General features: G+C 40.0%; 1 protein-coding gene across 13 annotated transcripts in view; it reads left to right on the forward strand.

Moving 5' to 3' along the window:
• TBXAS1 (thromboxane A synthase 1) overlaps positions 1-23314 on the forward strand; it is a 234713-nt gene that overhangs the window by 78210 nt on the left and 133189 nt on the right. For 8 of the 13 annotated variants that reach the window (XM_068190960.1, XM_068190947.1, XM_068190954.1 and 5 more), the window contains 2 exons: positions 1363-1415; positions 22908-23004. In XM_068190960.1, the coding sequence (XP_068047061.1) occupies positions 1363-1415; positions 22908-23004 (150 nt within the window). Of the gene's footprint in view, positions 1-1362; positions 1416-10760; positions 10951-22907; positions 23005-23314 lie in introns of all 13 variants that reach the window. The other 5 variants (XM_068190957.1, XM_068190958.1, XM_068190949.1 and 2 more) reach the window with 3 other exon arrangements.

Below are 23314 nucleotides of genomic sequence, written 5' to 3' on the forward strand. Positions count from 1 at the left end.
TCATCTAATCCACCTCTTTCATAATTTTATCTTTAGCGTGTTTTCTTACACGTCATCCCATGGTTTTTGTAGCTAAAGGAGAACCTAGAGTTCTTGCCTTAAACTGGGGACATATTGTCCTGCAGAATAAAAGTATAAGTCCAGGATTAAAAAAAAAAAAAAAAAAAAAAGAAAAAGAAAAAGCACAACTTTACTATAAGAATAAAAAAATAATTGAGGGACTCTATGAGAGGAGGACTGTAGGTGGTGGGGTGGCAAGTGCTTTGCTAATTTGGACAATAAGTTAGCACCCAAGGGTGTTAAGTCGGATCATTACCAGATTTTCTCTTGCTTAGTGTGGCAAAATACTCTCAAAGCATACACACATTTCATGAGGTGGTTTATTTATGTCAGCAGTAGCTGTATTTACAGTAGTTGTATTGTTCTAGCTAATATTCTGTGCTATGTCATAAAAACAAGAAAGATTCAATATGAGACATAAGTATTCTACTTTTTAGTGAATTTTCTCTTAAGAATGAAAATAGATCATGATAGTCTGTCTTCCATTAATATAAATGCAGATTAATGCAATCAAATGGGTTACTTTTTCCTTAGACAAGTTGCAAACACAATGAAGCACAGTCCTCAAATATTGTGGTTTCATTAAAACAATTTTTATCGTTCATTTTCAGGGATATATTTTGCACACCTTCTTTAGATTGATCAATTTGAATTCATTTAAGACACTAACAATTGAGTATAGTGACAGGTTTATTTAGATAAATGGATATGAATTTTCTTCAATTATGAAAATGAAAGACAGTAAAAATGGTAAAAATTTTAAAAATAAATCTGCTTACTATTCTGTGGAATGTACCAGCTGACTGCCTTGTGCTGAGCTCTGACTTGGCAGGTTTGGGTTTTTTTTAATAATATGACTAAAACCAAATCAAGATGACCTTGCCATATTCCCTGTTCTTCCCTTCTGTGTAGTAAGTCATATAGTTATCCTCTTATTAATTTCTGTGTTAGTTTTCCATCCATTTGCATATCTGAAAAAAATTGAGTCAGGACCAAAATGATGGTTAGTTTAAAAATAATAAATCATGAAATGGTAGCAAATTTTGGAGAATAAAACGTTGATGAAAACATGTTTCATGGCTATCCAGATCTTTTTTTGGGTTGGGATTTGTTTTTCCAGCCATCCTTTCTAGACTCTATGTTCATCACATATGGACAATATTCGAAAGGTGAGGTTATGGGTTAATACCATGGTTCTCCTGGCTGAGGTTCAAAGCTTTGTGTGAGTGGTACAAACAGTGTGTAATAGAGCTTCTGCTAAGCACTTCTCTAAAATACTGTCGTTTTTTTTCTTTCTTCCAGGGTTTTTGGGAAAACCACACAAAACTCATAAAGGAATATGGACCTGTTTGTGGGTAAGCTTAGCAGTACTGTCAGCTTTCTTCTTTCTGGCTCTTGCTCTTTGAGATTGTTAGGTGGGAGAGGAGAAAATACCAAGATAAGGTGTTTGTCAAAATGCAGAGTGCAGTGTTTCAGTTTGGGGGACAGAGGTGGACGTGGTTTGATTGCATGCAGCAAATGCTCTTGGCTTATTTTAGTTCAACATTTGGGATTGGACTTCATTTTTCACTCTCTTATTTTTATTATGCACATAAGGTTTAGTTCTTTTCAGAACTGTACAAAGCTACCAGCCTTCAATATTCTCTCTTCATCTGCATATTCTTTATACTTACAGTGGAAATAATAATTTGTCATCTTAAAAAACTCTCAGTTTATGAAATAGTATGAATTTGTTTCAGCTGTTGCTATCTATATTTATGCAAAATTCCTAAACTTAAAATACAATTAAGTACAGATTAGAAATGAGGCATTCCTCTCTCTATAGCTTAGCTGTGTATCTTAGCAGTTTGTTAGAAGTAGAGAGGGTTTAAGCAGTATATCTCTTCCTAGAAGCCCTTCCACATTTCCATGAATGTAATTTCTGTTTCAACAACTACTTACTTTCCAGTTGTCATCATTTTAAGTATAAAGGCAGTTATCCCGTGGTATCTTCTATTGTTGTGGTCAGTTGGTGTTGGTAGCTTCACTATTATTTCAATATATAAGTATCAGGCAATATCCACAAATTATGAAAATGTCAATTTTTTTTCCCAATGGTCTGCAAGGAGTTTGAGATACTTGTAAGAGAACACATATGAGTGAATGTCTGTGTGTATACATATTTGATTACAAAAGATACCAATGAGCTCTGTATGCTCTTTCAGCAAAAATGCTCTAGCCGAAAGAAATCAGGCTCAGGCATTTGATGCTTCAGTCACAGCTACCTTGTGGCATTTATGCTCAGCCCTAAGGACAAAGTGCTGCAAGAAGTGATGGAAATAATGAATTCCAAGGGTTAGGTACTTGTCTAGGAGGAAATAATGCAGTGTCTTGGCTGGCCAGGAATGGGAAAAGATATTCATTAATGCTGTGGAAATTTGTATGTTGTGTAACAAATGGAAAGTGACTGAGGCTTATTATCTCTGTGACCTTTGGTGTGATGCCCTTAAATGACAATAATGTAAGAACACTGGCATTTATTCCTCAGTATACTTCCCTCCTTATTAATATCATGCTTTTTTTTTTTTTTTCCCCTAAGCTGAATTTGAGACAAGTTGCTATTTAGTCATCTGTCTGCTCACTCAGCCAGGCAAGGCTATGTCATTGGAGAAAGAGATGTATAATTACAGTGTGTGAGCAGATAGAAAGTTTCATTTCTCCAATCTACTTACAGACTGTTAGGGAATGAAACCTCTGTTAGATTTGCATGGACTGCAAAGCTGGATGATGGTGGTCGTGGTCAGCCAGGATAGTTCTGACTCTTTGGGATTCTCTGAGTAGGAAGAGTGAGCATAGGAAATCTTTATTTATTGCATGCATGGAAAACTCAATTTTAGAGAGATCTAGGAGACTGACAGAGAAAAAAAAAGCTGGTCTTTCATGTCTCCCAGGAAAACAAAGCTGGATGCAAACAATGCTGTGTTTGAGGTAAGGTCTATTTGAAGTAGGGTGTTTCAAAACCTGGCTTGCAAGATGCTGTTCAATAGGTGGGGTATGTGTCAGGGGGTATTTATCACAGTCCTGTCAATTAAAGAAATTCTTTCTCCTTCCCTATGAGTCTTCAGTGTTATTCTTTCTGTGGTTCTTTGAAACAGGCAAATAAATGGTAGGTGTGCTTATGTGTATATTCCCAGCAAAGTATTGGATCTGGCAGATGGAAGAAGATGTGGTATTTTTCTTTTCCCAGATTGAAAACTGCTTTCCAATACGCATAAAGAGCAATGATCTTTACTTCTACAGCGGTGAAGTGAGTTGAATACAAATCTTTGGAACTGAAGCCTTTTTTTCTTCCTAAGGTCACTTGAATAGTCTGAATGATACCATCACAACTGTTTTCTTTTGTGTGTGAATTGGTTTCCTTGACAACAGGATGTCAAATCAACTTTTCAGCTTTAATCAAGTCAAAACAATATATCCCTTCCATTCCAAAAGGCCTCAAGTCGGAGAGAATTATTTCAAGTAAGGCTTTTGTAGGTCACAAAAGCTTTTTTTCCCTTCGCTCCAGTGTGCAAATCCAAAGGAGAGGTGATGGTACTGATATTTTATAAAGACAGACAATGAAAATAGTCATCAGTTGTGAGTTTGTGCTGTGAAAACTGTTTTCATACAGAGGTGGCCCAAGATGGAGGCCAAGGCAGAAACAAACAGCTCTGGTTTGGTGCAAAAGCAGAGATGGAGCATTTCTATTCAACAGGGTGATCCAAGCCACTAATGTGACTTCTGAAGAGGTCCTGCAGCAGTGGAAATCTTTGATTTAGCTATAATTTGGAGTACCTTCCTCTAAAATATGTGTGCTATTTATCCATAACAAAAATGAAGTTGAAAACAATCCTATTTGGAAAAGAGTGTGCTAATGCTTAATAAGATATGCCTTGAATATTCACCTGTTCACATAAGAATTCTGCAGGAGAGTAGCCCTTTTTGCTGTGGAACTTAGTGATTTACACCATTCATTTTTTTGATGAATATTAATGCTATGTTACTTTATTTTCATCTCCACCATACGCAGCTGTTTCATTTCAATTGTAGGTTAATAGCTACTGATTGGAAATAGGTGATAAAAGCAGACAGAGAAATAAAGAGGGACAATATATTTTATGGAATCAGAAAAGCAACTTGTACAGTGTGAGAGGGAATGAGTTTTGCTTTCTATATGCACTTAATATGTATTTGACTGCTCTGCTGCAATTGCATCATTATGGCTTTACAGAACTGATTTGGAGTGAAAGAAATCTGCCAAACTAAGTAATATATTATTGGCCCAACAATATACTGCCAGTGATTGTAGAAAATATGACACAGCCCCAGGTGGGCAGTTGATTGCCCTGGGATGAAGGAACTTGCTCTGCCTTTGACTGTAGCAATGCATTTGGACATGGAGAAGAATGTAAGAGGTCATTACGTAGACCTCACTGTGTATAACCAAAGAGTGATGAAATTCTGTGCCATTTGTGGGGTGACACTCTTTCTTCTTGTTGTTTTCAATCTGAAATAGCTTGCAGCAGGTCAAACCCTACTCTTACTCTGCCTTGACTTGGACATTCAACTTCAACCTGCTGTGAGAAGTCTGAAGATGTCTGTAGTAGAAGCTCTGGTTTGTCAGCATGGGGGCTTGGGGCTTTTCCCTTTTGTGGATGGAAGAGGGACATGCATTTCTGGGATTTAGGCATGTGGAACTTTACTTAAAGCCTATTTCTTCCTTCTGCTGTCATCAAATACCTTGGGACAAACCTCAGATGGATAGGGCAGATCTCCTTCTGCAGGGAGCAGCTGATGTCTTCATCATGGGCTGAATTTAACTGAAGAAACAATGTCTTTATTGCTATTTTAATGTCACAAAGTTTTTTAACCCCTCTATTTCTAGCCTCATTCTGCTTTCTGTGGAAAAAGTGATTCCAAGAAAAGTATTTTCATCTTTATTTCTGAAGGCTCATGGAAAGAAATAACTCAGTTTTATGAAAAAAATCGTATCCTGTTTGATTTCCTCTTTTACACTGGTGGTGGTGGGGGTCTACTGGACTTACTACCTCTCTTGGGATACTTCCTTTATTTTGATATTTTAAAGAATTTACTTTTTATATTTTCACCTGGACAATGATAGGGAAAAACAAGCTTCCTGTTGCTGTTTTATAGCTCCTCATTATATGTTACTCATGTAACCTGATAGGGAGTTTTGGTAGCCTCACTTGCTTGGATTTTTGTTAAAGAGCAGTATATTTTTTGGCTGATGTCAGGTCTTTCATATTTCATCAAGATTTATTTTCTTCTCACTGCTTTCTCCTTTATGTGTTGTGATAAGGTTCTTTGACTCTATAAGATTGTTGACCAGTCCCAGAATTGCTGATGTGGGTTAGAGTTATCTCTTTCTTCCATTAACTACCTGCAAATCGTACGGTACAGCAGAACCCCTAACTTTGAGCACATGAGTAATCACATTAAAGTCAATGGTATTGCTCAACATGCTTCAAGTTAACCAGAAGTCTGTCTACCTTGCTGAATCAGGGCCATAAAAAACCAATTGCATTTGTGCCTTAAAAATATTTTTAGTGCTGTTAGTACACATAAACTCCTAGTTCTATTGTACCTGGAAGAAGTTAATGGGGAGAAAAATATTTCTTCTCCCTCCCCACCCTATCTTTTGATAGCACTTTGCATGTAGATAATTTAGTTGTTCTTCTGTGAAATGTGTTAGCCATTCCCTCTGAAATGGAAAATATTATTGCATGAATGGACAGAAAAATAGGACAGCCTTAATGTTTTTAAGTTAAACTTTCAGGAACCTTTTTTTTAATCACTATGAGAATTTGTAAATAGTAATCTATTTTTTTAAAAATTGTTTTTAAAAAAGAACTGAAACCCAACAATACTCCTGGCAGAAACTCCAGGGCAGAATTCATAGTACAGTGCTGCATCTCCATCTGAATTCCCACAGTTAAACATAATTAGGTATTGGTTATAGTTGGCCCCAGTGGTTAAATCAAGCTGCTGGAACAAGTCTTGTGAGTTACTTTTGGGTATATCATCACCAGTTTCTCCTCTTATCTCTAGAGTTAATTGGTCCTGAAAACATAGCCTTCTGTGGGACTGATGCCTAAAGACTTGCCCAAAAGGTGGCATACCACACTGTTCTGAGAGCTGGAATCTGTCACTGTTACAGGTGGGATAGTTTTTGTGGCTGCCTGATCACTATTGGAGTATTTTACATTCTGCATACGTGGATCTGTGGGCTGCAGATTATTGGCAAAATTTACAGTAAATTAGTTGACCAGTTTAATTCTAGCACGTTTCAAATGTACTTAGGTCTGTGGAACATTGCAAATTGATACCTAGTGTACTAGTAATGTCAAAGGTATTTATCGATGAGCACCTTACTGCCATGCACAGATCTACTGTGTGGACTGTGACCTTCCATGAGAACCATGCAGCTTGAGCTTGTGTACTCTGTGATGGTTCTTGATTTGGTACTGTAGCCTCTAGCTGTCCCAGGAAGGTCCAGGGACATTTGTGTTCTATTTATTCACAGACAGAACTTAAAAGCCTATAGAAATTTCACAGTTCCAGCCCTCAGTGCAGGCAAAGCCATTTGGATTGAAACCTTTGGTGCAAGTGGTAGTCTCTTCTGTGTGCAACGCTCTCCCACTCCTCTCTGAGGTTTCAGACGTACCCTGGGGTGGCTGAGCTGCAGGCATGTGCTCACTGTTGTGCTTTTTCCCAACTTTCCTCCATCCAATCCCTCTGTGACTCTACTGCAGCTGTTTTAGCCAATGTAAGTCAAAGACCTGATGTAATCTTTTACACCTCTGGAAAGAGAGTGTGAAATCCAATCATATGAGGCGGACAGCATTTTATGTGCTCTTGGCAAGGAAACAAAGGACACTGCCTGTCACCTGCACCACGTTCCTGATGCTTGCTTCTGTGCTCATGGCGTGTGCAAAGTGCTGTGATTGTAGCTGCAGAAAATGGCTGTTTGTGTAGAGGAACATCCCCTGCCTGGTATGGCTTCACTGACAGATTTGGCCAGACATGGAACAGCTCTGAGAGACTGGCCAAAACTGTGTCAGCTCCTAAGATTGACAATGGAAGCAGGAGCAGGCTCTTGTACCATATTTAAGCATCTGAGGAACCTGATTAAATCTTGGTCTGCTACTGTGTGTGTGCATATAGCAGCCTTGGCTAGGAGAAGGTTTCACCTCCATTTCCTGCTGCAGAAGTGTTCCTTTTTGGTTCCTTGCATGCTGGTACTGTGCAGCATTTAGCTGTTGAAGCATAGTCCTTGTGAGCTTCATCCTAGGATTATTTGAAAAGTAAAGCTTCTTTTGAAAATGTGCTACCTGAGGAGTGTTTTACAGCTAATATACAGCACAGGTGATCTTTGATCTCTGCTGCCTGCTTCATTGCTAATTATTGGTTAAAATGATAGTTTTAAAGGGAATGAAACTGCTGAACAGATTGCTTCTTCTTATCATATTACACCTGCATACCACAATGTGTCATCCTCATTCAAGGAAGGGGGAGGAAATATTCTGAGTTACAAAATCTAGTTCCTTAGACACATTTTCACATTGCTCTGCTACCTTCATTATCTACTGGAGCCTGTGTTTGTCAATCTTTTTAACAAGCTGTAAAGTCCACCTTGTAATTTCCCCCCCCATCCCTTTCCACCATTTGGAAAGAAGCAGGTGGAGAGCTTCTAAAAGACTGGAAAATCTGAGGCATTATTTCAATATATCAATCCTAGAAAGTATGAGAAAACAGCAGTGTTGTAGATTTTGCTGTGCATATTAAATGCTTTCATTAGAATTTCTTACAGCACTCCAGAAGTATTGATGCAAACCTAAAGCAGATACATGCAATATGCAATGTTCAGTAGCTATTAATGGTCTCTGACTTCGCTCACTATGTATCTGATTATGAACTGGCATTCCCAGTGTCATGCATGGTAATTTTTTAATGCTTTTCTTGAATAATTTCCCCTCACACTATATGTAGAGGGAGGCAAATGCATCATGCCTCCCAACCTGTCTGTGTATATGTGTGTGTGTCCCCTTTCTTGGCAGCCTTTGAAGCAGATCCGTTTTAATGCTCAGTTCAGGCACTTCTGCGTGCCTTGGTCACTTCACAGGAGAGTCAAATTACTGCCTCTCCAGGTCACTGCCTAATGCCAGTTTCCCCTTTTTTCTGGCAGCCCAAAGAAATCCAACAGCACCTTGTTGCTGTATTGTGTCTGTGCTATGAGAAGCGCTGAGCAAAAGGGATTTCCCTTTTCCACAGACCCCACACTGGGTCTGGAGAAGGATCCAGAGCAGAAACTGCAGATCAGCAGCCTGTTGTATGTGCCTGTTGCCTGCAAGCCTAGCACGGGCCGGAGCATCCGTGGCTCTGTCCCTTTCTCATGCCACCAGCTCGGAGCCCCAGGATGCAGGTGCTGCTTAGACCCTCTCTGCCCATGCTGGGGAGCCCTTAGTGGGGCCTCTGCCCCTTGGGCTACCAAAGCATTGCACAGGTATGGATTTTGGATGTCTATTACCTAGTTTCTTAAAAATAGGAAGTAGTATTTCCCTTTGTGAGGATGACTACACTTTGCCAGGTATCTACAGAGGTGTTTCCTATCAAGTGCTGCCTGCAATGTTGTTGTTCAGTTGGTGCCAACACTTTGTTGGGGTTTATTCTGGTTTTGGTTTTTTCCATCCATGACCTTGACTTGTAGGCTCTGTGTTTGATTTTCATACTTCCTTCCCTTGCCCCTTAAATATTTGTTCTGTGTTTTTCTTTCTCTTACTTCTCTCTACCGTCTTTAGCTCTATGCTATCTTTCCTCCATGCTCTGATTTTTATTCCTCCCTGTTTTTCTTATCCATGTTGAATTGAAAACAGTAACATGACCTGACAATTCTAACATCATTCCAAGATTTTTATGTAATTCCATAAATCTCTTCATTACTTTTTTATTGTTTTGTCATGTATAGGTTTTAGTTTTTCCCTCTCCCTTATTAGTCTGGGGATCAATTTTAGTCTACTACATTTTATTAGTAGAAAGGGGAACAAAATATCTCCTTTTTCTTTGTTGATTTGGCACCATCCTAAAATTACCCTTTTTCTCTGTTTGACTACCTCTTTTCTTTTCCTGAAGAGTCTGCTTTATGTCAGACCTGCTGGCACTGAACTGGATATGATTTCATCAGGCAATAGGCAAAAGTATACCCCACTGCACAGGAAGAAGTTGTTTTCAGCTGTTACTATGTTCATTTTTTATTTCCTATCTTGGGGAACATGGGACAAGCTGAGCCACCATTACACTGGGGATTGTGAATCTTTCTTTCCTTCCAGTAAATTTAGTGACTAAACCTGAAGGCTGGTCTTGAAGGAGTATTTGCTTTAGTCATACCAATAAAATTCTACAAGTATAATTAAAAAGCTGTAGTAACGTCAAAGAAACCTCCCTTGCAGAGACACTGCAGCTCTGCAAAGACAGTCACTGCATCAGGGAAAAGACTGACCATGTCCTCCAGCAATTACTGGAGTACACTCCCATAGGAGTTTTTTCTAGTCTAACTTTATTGAGATTAAAATCTTGTCTTGTCCCAGAATCTCCTCTCTGCCCCATGCAAACAAGCCTGAAAATAGTGGTCTGGATCTTCAGGCTGTTGCTTACTTCAGCGTAGCTTCATTACAGGCATAGAGTCATGACTGTTTGAAGTTCTTGGCCCAATGTTTAGGTCTTTCTCATGTTATATAGCTTTAGTTTTTGGATGATGGTACCTACTGAATAAAATTAGGTTTTGTACAGCAAATCTGAAGACATACCCAGACCTCTTAAATTAGTTTACAGAAAAAGGAGTGAGTTGGGATCAATGTTCTGACTCTGTAAGGTCTAGCAGCAGACGTTTTATCACTCAGCAATAATCCAAGCTTTTCTGTCAATGTTGGAATCTATTTTATTGAAAAAAGATCTTGGCAAGGACACTGGGGATTTGCTGCAAAGTCTTTCAAAGTGACATTATGAGAGGATCTTGGTTCTCTGGGACCTTTTATTGTGAGGAACATCTTATGAAATACTTTGCGTGAAGGGCCAAAGTAAAATGTTACCAAAGCAGCCTAACAATTTTATATGTTCACCAGCTGTCCATTTAGGCCAGTAGGAAATAAGCTATGTTTGGGGCAGGAGACAGAGAAAGTAGGTCTCCAAATGCAGTACAGAGACTAATGTTAAAGTAGGTCAGATGGTAATGTAACATTACATGGAAAGGCATTAGTTTTTAAATATTAAATTCCATTAAAATAATTTAAATTTTTATTTTTGAAATAGAGAAGTATATTACAAAATGGGAAGATTAATATTTGAAATACCTAAACTTATTCTTACTATAGACCCATATTTTCTCCTGTCTCAGTGGCATTTTGCTTTTGTCCTGTAACTAATACCATTGAATTTTCATCAGTAGTGAAGAACAGAAGTTTGTGAAACTACCGGAATTTTCATCCTGTTCATTTCCTTAGCAAAACATTTAAACAACGACACAACTTGTAAGCCTTGAAGCAGACCCCTTTGATACACCACTGTGTTTATACCTACCCATGGGACTGCTCTGGGCATTGCACTCGGTGTATTTCCCAGTCTTTGCCTCTTCTGGGCTCGCCATTTTGGGTATTGGATTTCTGCAGGCAGCTGTACTTGCACTTTCAGAGGCTGGCACCTCTGAAATCCACAGGCTGTCCCTGCTGCCAGAGGAGTGGAAGCAGAGGATTACACCAAGGTCAGAGGACAAGGGGTGTTGCTGGCACTGCTGACCCTGCCATGCAGGCAGCATTGCCTATATAGTGGACGATCTCTGCTGGATTTAAAAGGCTCCAGGTGAGAAGAGCATAATCAATAATTGCAGATATTAAAAGTGGTGCCTTCTTGTTCTTTCCTGCCTTATCCCCCTTCCTTTTTTGCCTACAGGACACGAAGCATCTGAATCCCCCAGACGATTGCTCATGCATTTACATTTTCATTTGCTTGGTTTATAGCAGGATTGTTCCAGCTTTTGGGAGGGGCAGCTATCAAAGATGTACAGGCATTGCCATTGTGTTTTATTGTTCCAGTCTATTTTTCCCTGTGAATGTAGGTGGGAGTTTTTCAGTGGGTTGGTTTTGTGCTTTTTGCTTTCTCTTTCTTCTAAGAATTTATAACCCTTTTATTGTCAGTCTTCAATCATTTTTGATAGATCAATATATTTATTTCAATGATGGTTCATCCTACAGTTGTGCTTGTTTTTTTTTTTTTGGTTTTTTTTTGTTTTGTTTTGTTTTTTTTTTCCTTTGTTTATAGGAGTTATGAATAGATTCAGGGGGTTGTATCTCTGCTATACCTCTGTTGTTGCATGAGGATCAAATTGCTTAAAATTGGCCCAATACATTTATATATAGAAGGAACATGAGGTGTTTACATTGGTTTGCCTTCAAATTTACTGTTTTTCTCCCCTTTTCTAAGTAAACTTTGAGCAATTAGAAATGCTGTTTTTTTCAGAACTGTTCTCAGAAATCTTAATAATGATTAGTGGTGTTTCATGTACATTGAACTGTTTGGAGGCAAGGGTTCTAGGAAACTGCTCTAGCAGACTCTAGAGACCCAGAGGGTTTGGGGAGTAGCATAGCAAGGCAGAATGGTAACATGGACTCAAAATGAGGCAGGTCCATGGGAATTCTGTGGTCTCCAGCAAAGTAGCTGTGACTGAGGCAGAGAGGAGAAATTCTTGAGTCTACATCTCTCTCATATCCCCAGGCAGCCAGATGTGGACCTGGGACAGCTGTTTAGTGCCGCTGTGACAAGAGCTTACACATGTGCAGAGCAGTGTCAGTGTGATTTGCTATGCTCTAGCTGGAGGTCGTAGAAGGAGTGGGAGAACAGTCAATGAAGGTGAAAGGATATGGCTGTGGAGGAGAGGGCTGCATGTACTATTCCCTCCCCAGGGATTTGGGTTGTTTCATTATAAAGTGACATATATGCCGTTTGTTATGCCATTGCCCCCTTTCTCCCATCACAAAGAAGGGAGCAGCAATGGAAGTGTGTTTGTTACAACTGATGATATGTAGAACATGGTAAATGGAAAATAGGTCAACTAGGCAGTGCTCTCACAAGTATTACAGTTTGAAACATGATCTCTATCTTATGACTACACATTAAATATGGGAAAAAATCCCCGAACCTACATGGATTTCAGCGAGGTTTAATAATTTAAACCAGGTGAGCATACTAGCTGTTTGTAGGATGTAATCCCTGTAGTTGCCTTACCAGAGCCATATACACCCTGGGGTTTGGTACATTGATTCTTAGGCTGAAAAAATTTGCCATGTTATGAAATCTGTGACTCAACTACTTCTCAGCAGCACATTGTCCATTTGTAACAGCAGATTTTCCTGGAAATCATTACTTTGGAGTGCCACTGTCAGCTGTACACATCATTCCTGCTCTTGTCCTTTGTGGTACAGATTTGCTCGTTGTTGTTAGTGAGGATGTTACTGCTGATACACAAGCTATCAGTTTTTTCTGTTATTTTCCTTCTTTTCCATCTCTGTTGAATTGCAGTTTTCTTTGTCTTCTGTGTGGTGCACTGAAAGAGGTTGGGAAATTTATCACGGTTATTTTTAATGGGCTTTTAAAGCCTCGCATGACACAGATTGAATTGATTCAGGAAAATTTCCTGGAGCTGTAGCATTGTTCTTTTAAAAATAGTTTTATCATTGCAAATTTTCTGTAAGAAAATACATCTATTTTTCTTCTTCTATCCTATAACAAAACCCTGCTTTCTAATGTTTCTGCGTGGTCAGATATTAGCCATTTCCCTAGATAATTTAGGTTGGCCATGTGTACTGCTAGCATTTTTATTGTAAGGAATTCTGCTAGTGGTTTCATGATAAATATGTCAAGCATTGGGAAATTACTTTTATTAGTGTACATTTAATAATGCATTAACAAAATAAATGGGTTTGTGTGTGTTTATCTTAAGAATGTATAGAAAAAGTATATGCTGCTATAGGTAAAAAATTAATCTTTCCTGTGTGCATTTTGCATGCTGTAGCATAAAAAAGTACATTCCCAAGAGCTCAGTAGGTGGTTACTATCTTTTTTTCCTTTGTTTAGGTTACTGTCTTTTTTTCCTTTATTTAGGTATATTTTTTTAGGCAGATCGTGCAAGAAAAGTAAGTCCCAGTGACTGTCCCCCTCATGGCTTGCCTGACAAGCCTTTCCTTCCCTGAGTAAGGCTGTCCATTTTTGGCTGGGATCTGTCTTTATTGCACACAAACCAAATGAATGAGTGGCTTGTGGCTTCCCACTAATGAAACCCCGCTTTCAGTTGCTTGAAGATATTTTCGGGCTAGTAACCATGACCAAGTCAAAGTGTCACTTCTTATTCTTCAAGATGGTCTATTGCATGTGTAGTTACATGAAATTCAATTTGGCTTACTCATTCCATCATGCTATGTTCATGATGCAAAAAAACCCCAGTCTATTGAGTCCTATCTATCATTGAAGAATTAAAATATTCTAATATCAAGACAGTATTATTTCAGAAATGCATGCATCTGCATTAACATAAGCCGAGCAAAGGTATTAAGAGGGATAGTGCACAATATAATGTAACTCTCTCATTGATTTAAAACCAAAATTCCGGTAAGAAGTAGACTGAAAGAAAATTATGTACATGTTTATTTCAGATACATTAAAAAATAAAATATCATTTTGTCCACCACTGCTGATCCTATTTACAGGAGGCAGATGAGCTGTCTTGCCTATAAAGAAATGAGAGATAAAGTGCAGAATTAAAACAAACAGAAACAGCCTACTGATTTTGAATGTTTCTGTTCTGAATGCTGCTTTTGAAGATATGTATGAGGACATGTCTTTTCAGCAGATAGGGATACTCAGTGAGTTATGAGAGCCTTTTCTTTCCTCCAGGGCTAAAATGGCTAAGCAAAACTGGAGAAGTGAAGAACTCCACTCACACTTGAGTTCTGGCCATGATAAGTAAAGCATACATGAGATGAAGCTTGCAGAAAGGCAGAGTTATGGATGGCTTTTCTGTGTACCCTGATGTCAGGTCTCAGGGAGGAAAAATTACACAAACTTCAATTTTATCATTATCAAAAAGGCTTTGAGAGGCAACAGTCAGATCGCACGGGTTTTGTTTTAGTCACCCTGGGCTGTTTGCTTATATGAAGTTTAGTGACGGGTGTGTGACTATAAACTTTATTACACTTCTGCTTTTATTATAGTCAACCTGCTTTATCGCCTGCTGTATCTTGTGACGTTGTAGTATCACAAATTATATTTAAATCCTTTGACCACCTTCCCGTTTCATTTTCTCTGTATGGTCGCACATATGCTCTCCTCCTTTTGTCTCCTGTCCCCAAATTTTTCTTGGATCCTGAGCTGTGATGCACACATGCTCCCCTGTTTTCTGGGACACAAGATCCTCCTTGGCTCCACGGATGTGTGTTCAGATAGGTCCCCCATACTTTGCTAGAAAGCAGCCCTGCATTGCATTCCCCTCCTCCACATGTTCTCTCAGCCATATTATTCGATGTAGCATCACAGTCGCATCCCTCATCTTCTGCAAGTGTGCTGCTCTGTCTCCATTTATCTTGTATGAAATGGCTTTAGCCCTGCCAGGGTAATGCTACCTTTTGTTTCCCAGAAATTGCTTACCTGTCTATCAAAGGAAGCTTCTTAGAGCTCCTAACTAGAAATCAGGATAAGCATTCAGCAGATCCCTATCCTTTCCTTAAGTTGGGGGCGGGGGCATGCAGAGGGGTGGGGAAAAAAAAAAAAAAGAAGATGGAAAAATGTTACCCTTGTTTAGATCAGGTAACATTGTCTGCTTACCATCCTCAGCCATCTTGTAAGTTTTTTTCTTTTTTTCTTTCTGTTCCACTGTAAAAATGAGTAGCACTGCTGAATATAAAAAATAGGCTCATACAAATCCATACAAATGAGCACTGTGTTCATAGTAGCAAGTAAAGTTTGGAGACACAGAAAGTTTGCTATCTTCCAGAGGTAGCCTTCCCTAGAAATAATAATCCAGTGTTCTGGGAAAAGTAACCTGATGGTTTTTCCCTCAAGGTATGGCAAAGGAGTACTTTAGTATTGAATTATGTGCAAAGACCAAGAGATGAGACTGTTCTCACGCTGCATCTCGAAAGGCCTCAGAAAGGCCAGGCACAGAAATACGCTGAAACCCACAGGAAACGCCTGCTGCACCGTCACATGAGGTCAGTCAGGCATAGCGCGCTTTAGCGAGCGCAGACAAAACAAGCTCTGGTGAAAATACCACAGTCTAAACAGAAGTAACAAAACACAGACTAATACAGCCCAACTTGCTGGGAAGCACCATGGGAAAAGATTTAGAAACATTGTTCTGGCACTCTTGCTGAGGTGAAGAGCTGTGCGAACTTTCAGCGTCACCCGGTCACAGTAGCACCACGCACCCACGCAGGAGGAGCGACTGGTTCCTTATTAATATCACAGTACTTCTCATTTCCAGTAGCATCCTGTAAGAGCAGTACCTTATTTACAGCTTTCATTTGGCATTAATGAAGTGGAATACTGATGTAGCTAATCAGTGCTAGCGGTGTGATGCGAGCACGCGGTGCGGCAGTGGCAGTGGTAATCATCTTAGCCCAGTTGGCAGGATAAAAATAACCCCTGCCAGCACTGGGAAGTGGCAGCTCCCCAGCTGTGGAGAAGCAGAGCCCACGACCCCGTGGCTCTGCGCTGCCCTGGAACCCAGCTTCTGCTGCAGGCCACCTGAACAGAGAAAATAAACAATTGCTATCCCTGTCCATCCCTTTTGCTGCTTCTCTCCCCAACCCTGAACACAGGTTTCAGATTTTGTATTTGCACTTAGGTCCGGACTCAGATTGCCTCCAAAAACCAAACGGATATAGATTGCTGAATATGCTTGTATAATTTCGAGGTAGTTTTTTTTTTCCTCTTCGTGGCACATTGTGAGCCTAATTTAATCTCTGTCATTTCTTATATGTGGGTAAATGTCATCTACTTCATTTCATGAATGAATTAACACAGCCATGCAGAGGCTGTGTCTCCTGCACTGCTCACTTGGAAGGGGGAAGGGATTAGTAAATGTGTGTGACACCCTCAAGTTGCTAAACCCTGGGGTTAGAGATGCTCAGAAACAGATTTCCTTTGCACCCCGCTATAAGTTACTTGAAAGATTCTACCAACTCTGTACATTATAATGACCTCAATCAGCCCTCCTTCACTTCGTTGTCGATGTTAAATGTATAACTTTCATACCACAAGTCTCTACCTGACGAGGGAGGAACTCCTTTAAAAATAGCTAAAAATAGGTGGGGAGAAGATAAATAATCATGGAATTTTTTTCTTTCTTGTTGCTACTTCCTTAAGCATGTCAGAAGGCAGAGGCCTTCTGGCAAGGTGCGAGTTTGAGATAGCACAGAGGTTCTTGGTATGTAGAAGATAGCATTTTTAATCCCAGGTGTGTGGGCAAAGAGTTGGGTGCATAACCGTACAGAGCGCAGGAAGTATGTGTGAGCAAGCATTTTATGTTACATGGTATTTTTAATGCACCCAGGAATTAAATTAATAGTCCTATGTGCTTCTTTTAAAGTTTTCACAGCATGGAAAGAAATGTAGTTCATTGAAAAAGGAAATGAGGGACAGTTTATTCTTAAATAGAAATGAGTGTGGCCATGCCTCTTCTTTTCATGAATTTACAAAATGGGTTGGATTAGTTTCTGGATGAGATGTGTGTTGGTAGAACTGTGCTTTGAAACTTTTCTCTGGGCCTGAGACTTCTCAGTACTACTGGGGCTTCATTTTCAGCAGCAATTTCACCTGTTTCTAGGGTGTTGTGTTTTTGGGTTTTTTTTTTTTTTGTTTTGTTTTTGTTTTTGTTTTTTTTCTTCTCTTAAGTGTTAATGGGTTTTTCATGGTTCTCTAATCTGCAGATACTCAACTTGTGAGGAGTTTATAAAAGCAATTTCACCTGTTTCTAGGGTGTTGTGTTTTTGGGGTGGTTTTTTTTGTATTTTCTTCTCTTAAGTGTTAATGGGTTTTTCATGGTTCTCTAATCTGGAGATGCTCAACTTGTGAGGGCTTTATAAAAGTAGTCCAGGGAAGCACCTTGCCGACTAGAGTCACAACCTAGGCTGCAGAACAAATAACACAGGAGTTAGTTCCCAACCTTCCCAAAGAAAGCTGGAGTGTGATTTCCAGGTGTACATAGCAACTGAGAAGCTCTGTTCTCACAAGGTGTCAACAGAAAAGAAAATGGTGATTGCTGGCAATTCCCATCTCCTCTGTACCTGACTGTCCCCCAGTTCCTCAGATGGAAAATGGAAGATGTTATTTGTTTTCCCCACTGTCACTTCAGGTTATTTAAGTTGTAAATAACAGGCCTAGAATAAGATTTCTATGTATGAATATCTCCTGTCAAATTAGGATGTGGGGCTCTTGGAGACCTTTAGCTGCTAATGTAACACAAATAATACTCATGGTACTTGACAATTTTGTCCCACTCCTTTCCTTTCCTCTCAGCCCAAACTAACCCTGTCTGTGTAGATTGTGTTTGGGTTTTGCAGCTGTTCATTATATGTTGCATAGTCCTACTACATCTGAATTGCCTTTGAGCACTGCAAGGGGACAGTGCTATGACAAATCAATTTGCTGGTCTCTGAAATAATTAAATAAGTAAGTCAGGGCTTCAGGCCTCTTTTAAACAAGCATTGTGCTATTTGTTTTTACATTTCTCTGCCTGCAATGAAAGGGTATCTCTAAACAAAAGAGGCAGAGTGATCGAGGAACTTCTTTTGAGGAAATATTGCCTAAGGAAATCAGCCTTTTCCCACTGTATCTTTGTGTCTTTGTACACCTCTCCTTTTCCCTGCCACTTCCTTGTTTTTTCTTTGTTCTTTGCTCTTCCCTGAAGAAAATAGTGATAATAAAATATTCTATTTTCATATGGCTCTACAGGTGATCTTTGTGTACTTAACCAGACAACAGCATAGAAAACAAAGCCTTGCTTATTGCCTAACAGCATGTATATGTTTTATGATTTATGTGGTTATAATACATGGGGCTGATAATAGATAGGAAGATCAAAGTCTTCTGTGAATTGACAGCAGCACTGTAAACAAGGTGAAAGGGTTGCAGGTGTTTCCCACATGGATGTTATACAAAAACATATGGCCCTTTGCCATAAGATACTGTATGTACTCTCCACCTTCTCCTGTGCAGCAAGGAAACGTTACTGTGAGCTTTGCCCAGAGAGCAAGGCCATGGCTCGGGAGCTGGGAGATGCTGTCGGCAGCAGATGACCATGCAGTGTGGCCAGGATGATTGTGGGAGCATGATCCTAAATTGGTCTTTCAAATTAAAAGTAGCTGATTAATCCTCTGTGTCATCTGAGAGCAAAAATCTGCATTCTGGGAGGATTCCTGTGAAACATTGGGAAGGAAAATGATGGGCTGAAGTGTTTTAGGAGAGACTGGGCAGTCCAATGTGCCCCTTGTCTCATCGCTCCTACTTCAGCTCAGAGTTGGGCTTGGCAGGCGTCTCTTGCCTCCATGGGTTATCTTCTGTGGCCCTGGCCATGGCAGGCACTAGGTGTGGGGTTGAGACACCTAGGCCATATCTCTGCAGAAAGCAACGGCGGTGCATGAGCAAACCTGCGGATATCATTGCTGGTTTGCTGTTTATTCTTGTGGATAAAAGAAAAGATGTGTTTAGTGAATGACTAAATCATTTTAAAGAGGACTGCAACATCCTTGGTGAACCCTGAACACAAGGTAGTCATCTGTCTGTCCCATTAATTGCCTTAAGAGGGCTGCTTGTCTGCTCTTAGGAGTGAAACTGCTGCAGCTGGGTGTGGAGTGTGTTTGTAGCCTCTTCAGTTATTGAAACACTTCTGATGAAGTTTGGCTTATTTTGTTCAATACCCTGTGACATAACCACCTCCTTGACCTGTAAGCCCTTTGGCAATCCTTACTTTTTTCACAGCTTCTGGGAACAGACCCATGCCCTCTGCTGAATGCATGTGAAAGCCCTTTTGCCTGGCCATCCTGGGGATGATGCAGCACAAGGCTGCTGGCTTGTGCACCGGCAGCCTGCTGGGACAATGGCTCCTCATCCACATTTTCATCTGCTGGAGGAAGCTCACACTGTACTTGTGCTGTTTGTGTACTGGTATCAGGTCTTTCCTGCCTCACCTTCCAATGGAGCTAAAGCAACTGGTCTAAAATGTGATTTTCTTTCACTGTTCTGGAGGGGCTGTAGTTTAAACTGAAATATAATAGAAATTGCTGTAACAGCATAACTTAATTAACCAATGCCTTGTCTATACAGGAAAATTTGTCTCCATGTGTGGGTCGTGAAATTTATTTTTGCTGATGTGGTAGTGTTACAACTGATTTCCATGTGAACAGAGGTGCATCACCCCAAGGGTGTCATACTACATGTATGAATTCCTGCTTCTCTGCAGGAGCAGGCCAGGTACTCCCAAGTATTTGCTTTACATCCTAAAAGCCCTACATGAAAATATTATAAAATGTTGGGTCAAGCAGTGTAGTGGTACTGTAGCTAAAGGTACGTCTTCTATGTGTGAATGAGCCCTGTGGAAAGATTAACCTAGGAAAAGTTAATAAAAAGTACTGTCCTAAATTATTCATGAATCCATTTGCAATGTACTTGCCCAGAGGCTTTTGTTTTTCTCAAACTCTTATTTATTAAAATCTGACAAGAATATCAGGTTTTGTTCAATAATAAATCTAAATCTACGAGAGACTAGTGATATCCTCATCCAGTAATACAGAATCAAAATGAAGTTACCTAGCAGGGGTGAATATGTTATTTACTTGGGAAGAATAGATTATTGTTCAGGAGGATGTTATCTTTTACTTGCTATTTTGAAAGAGGTGAAAAAAACCCAAAACACCTAGTTAGAAGATAGCCTCTTGTTTTGTGATTGAGACCTTGATCCTGCAAAGGATTTAAAATATATTAAAACTCAGTTAAGCATCTTTCTGGCAGCTTTTCAGGTTCGAAACGTGTTTGCTGAATGAAATAGTTCAGGTGATCTTGTTTCACACTTAGTTCTACTTGTCCTTTTTCCTTAACTTCAGGGAAAGTCCATGGAAGTAATGCCTTTGGCTTATGGATTTTAGCTTCCAAAGTATGCCCATACACAGCCTCATCTTTTTGTGTCCTATAAAAGATTAGAAAGACTGTATAGAGAAAGTAAGAGAGAATGGAAAAAAGGCAGGAAGAGAGCTTTTGCTGGTTGAGAGCCAATAATGTTTGTGCTTTATAGCAATCATTCCTTAAAAATAGGCAGAACTTATCTTAAAAATCAATTTAAGTAGTTTGTTGGCTTTTTTTTCCCCTAGCATTTTCAATTTATTAGGTGTAGGGGATTTTTCCCCTTTCTTGTCCTTCTCTGCCCTAATTTATAACTGCATAAAGAAATGACAAGCAGGTGCCTATAGCTAGAAAGTTAGCAAAGAGTAAATAAAAGAGAGCGAGCTTAGCTGTGGAAACAGAACTGAGAGTTCGGGTGACTGGTCTGAGCTGGAGGATGATGAATAGATTTTGTTTGCATAAGCTTGGCTTGTGAGTCACTATCTCATAAAAGCAGCTTGAGTAGGAGATGCTCCTGTCCCAAATTCTTAGTCCTGAATGCTTTCAAGCACAAAGTGCACTGTGACATAAAGACTCCTGCTGCGAGTAGCATCCTGTTATCCCAGTGGACAGGAGCTGGAGCTTTGCAATTCCCCAGGTTTGAAATAAACTAGAAGTGTGTCTCTCTTACACACACATTTTCCTGATGTATCATGCGGTGCCCCTTGCTGGTCAGTTAAGCTGTCTGGATAGACATAACCAGCTTCTGATTCAGATTTGGAATCTGATGTCAGCAAGTTGGTCCCTGTGAAAAGGTGTTTGTTGCAGGACCATCAGTCACTAACCAATAAATGTGACAAGGAACTTGCTAAACTTGGAGGGAGCAAAAGAAAAGCCAGGTGTGAACATGAGAGGTCAGTATTCGTGGCTAGTCATACTGGTTAGGTTCAGAGCAGCACATGTCTTTGCCTTGAGAGCTTGAGTTGCCTCTCTGATGCCAGAAAAACTGTACAAAGTACACATAAAAGTTTCATGTAGGGCATTATCCTCTTCTGCTGAAGTCTCTGATCAAAACTCTCTTTAATCTGTGGTATCAGCTCTTTTTTATGCACCTATGAGGATTCTGAATAAAAGTTTGACCATTACAGACAACTACTTTTGCTGTGATGGAACAAACTGGGAAGGGTGAAAAAGGTTTACCCTCACAGACCACACCACCCATATGTAATGTTCCAGTAGAGCCTGTGGGTTGCATTTGGGAAATAAAAGTTCCTTCTGGAAACCCACAAGAGAAGAAAAGATGATGTCTTCCTTCCTGAAGGAAGGAAGGATTGTGTTCTTCTCTGCTATTTTTTGTTACAAGTTTTGGTGGTAGGGAGGTCAAACTGGGCTGTGAAACCTTGCTTTGGAATCAAGATATTTGTCTCATTTGTTTGCCCTTGAAGAAATCAGGCTGCTGCAGCTTCATTGCCATGGGAACCCCTAGTTACTATATTTAATTCAGTCCAGGGTTTGCTTGTCTATTCAGTTGTTGCAGTGTAGACAGGTGATAAGCAGTATATCGATACTGAGCTGTATCATACCAAAATGATTAGGCATGGATATTACTGTGGTATTGCAGCATCTGTGGTATTGCTCTTGTGTTCTGCTGTGAGCTGCCTGGCCCTCTTGTGCCTGCCTCCAACCTCTTCTTCCTCTCTCCTGCTGGAGAAAAGACAGTGCTGCCTGAATAGATTTTCTGGTCCAGCGATCAACAAAGGTGGGGACTGCAAGCGACCTCTGCTTGTTGGTCATGCTTCTTCCTCCCCCAGCAGAGCAGCCAACCATCGAGTGCCTGTGGGCCTTGGAAGAAATGCTGCTGGAGAAGGGAGCTCTGCACCCCTAGAGGTTGTAGGGTTGGGACAGGTCCCAGTGACTCTGCAGCATCCACAATGGTGTGAAGACCCAGAAGGGCAGACCCTGACTCCACAAGGTCATATTGAAATGGGAGCAGGGAGATAAAGGGTGTACAGGCAGAGACACCCCTATCACCTGTTCTTCTGAAGTTTTACTGGTTCCCTTAGACTTGGTAAAACTTTTTCCCCCCCTTTTTTCGCTCTCCCTATTAGTGTAATGTAAGGTTTGTCCTTGGCAATGCAGGGTCTGAGATGCGCTCAGCTCCAGTGCTAATAGAAGTGGTGGAAATGTGCTTAACTACAGTCACGTTGGGGGGACTCATTAGAGGCAGGGCTTAGCCATGAAAAGACATTTCATGTGGCTGATGTCAAGAAATGCAAATTTGTAGGACTTTCATGATTATTTCAGTTGGCTTTTATTATTTTGCTCCTCTACAGTGTGGTTTAGTAATACTACATCACTTTGCACAGAATTCAGAGTGAGCATAGAGTGTGTAAACCTTTCTGTTAAAATGTTGGCTGATTATTGATTAATCAGTAAAAGATTTTAAGCTGTTTGTTTCCTTTAAATTCCAGGTCCATGCATCTTAATTTAACAGTTGGGAGGGCTGGAAAGATACTGCTTTACCCAAGGAAATACATACATGTATATCACAGAATATACATTCTGTGACATTTGTTCACTGCAAGTATATTCAAGCAAAAAGAGATATTTTAGGGAACGAGATCGTTCTCTGTGGTCACCATCTGCTAAAATGATTATTTTTTTCTTTCTAGGTATTATATTGGTCGCCAGGTGTTTGTGGTGGTCTCCTCACCAGAGATGATCAAGCAAATCTTAGTGGCAGATTTTAGTAACTTCACCAACAGAACTGTAAGTACATATAAAAGTTGGCTTTGTGGATGGAGTTGGTAGCACTGCTAATTTCAGCTCAGACCAAAAGTGGCTACAAGGAAGCCAGAAATAGAGGCAAAATTACAACATGGTTCAATAAGACCTTAAGCTATATACGCTCAATAAACGCATTCAGTCAAAGATTCTTGTTACTAGAACACTCTGAGGATGAGAGTCCTTAGAAGATACACACTGTCCTTGTGACTGAAGCACCAGATGGATGTTGAAGAGAGGGTTTCCATATCCAGTTTTGCCACTGACTTCTGTGGAATCTTGGGAAAATCACTTA

This window comes from Anomalospiza imberbis, chromosome 5 (assembly GCF_031753505.1).
Source record: "Anomalospiza imberbis isolate Cuckoo-Finch-1a 21T00152 chromosome 5, ASM3175350v1, whole genome shotgun sequence".
Classification (NCBI taxonomy): domain Eukaryota; kingdom Metazoa; phylum Chordata; class Aves; order Passeriformes; family Viduidae; genus Anomalospiza; species Anomalospiza imberbis.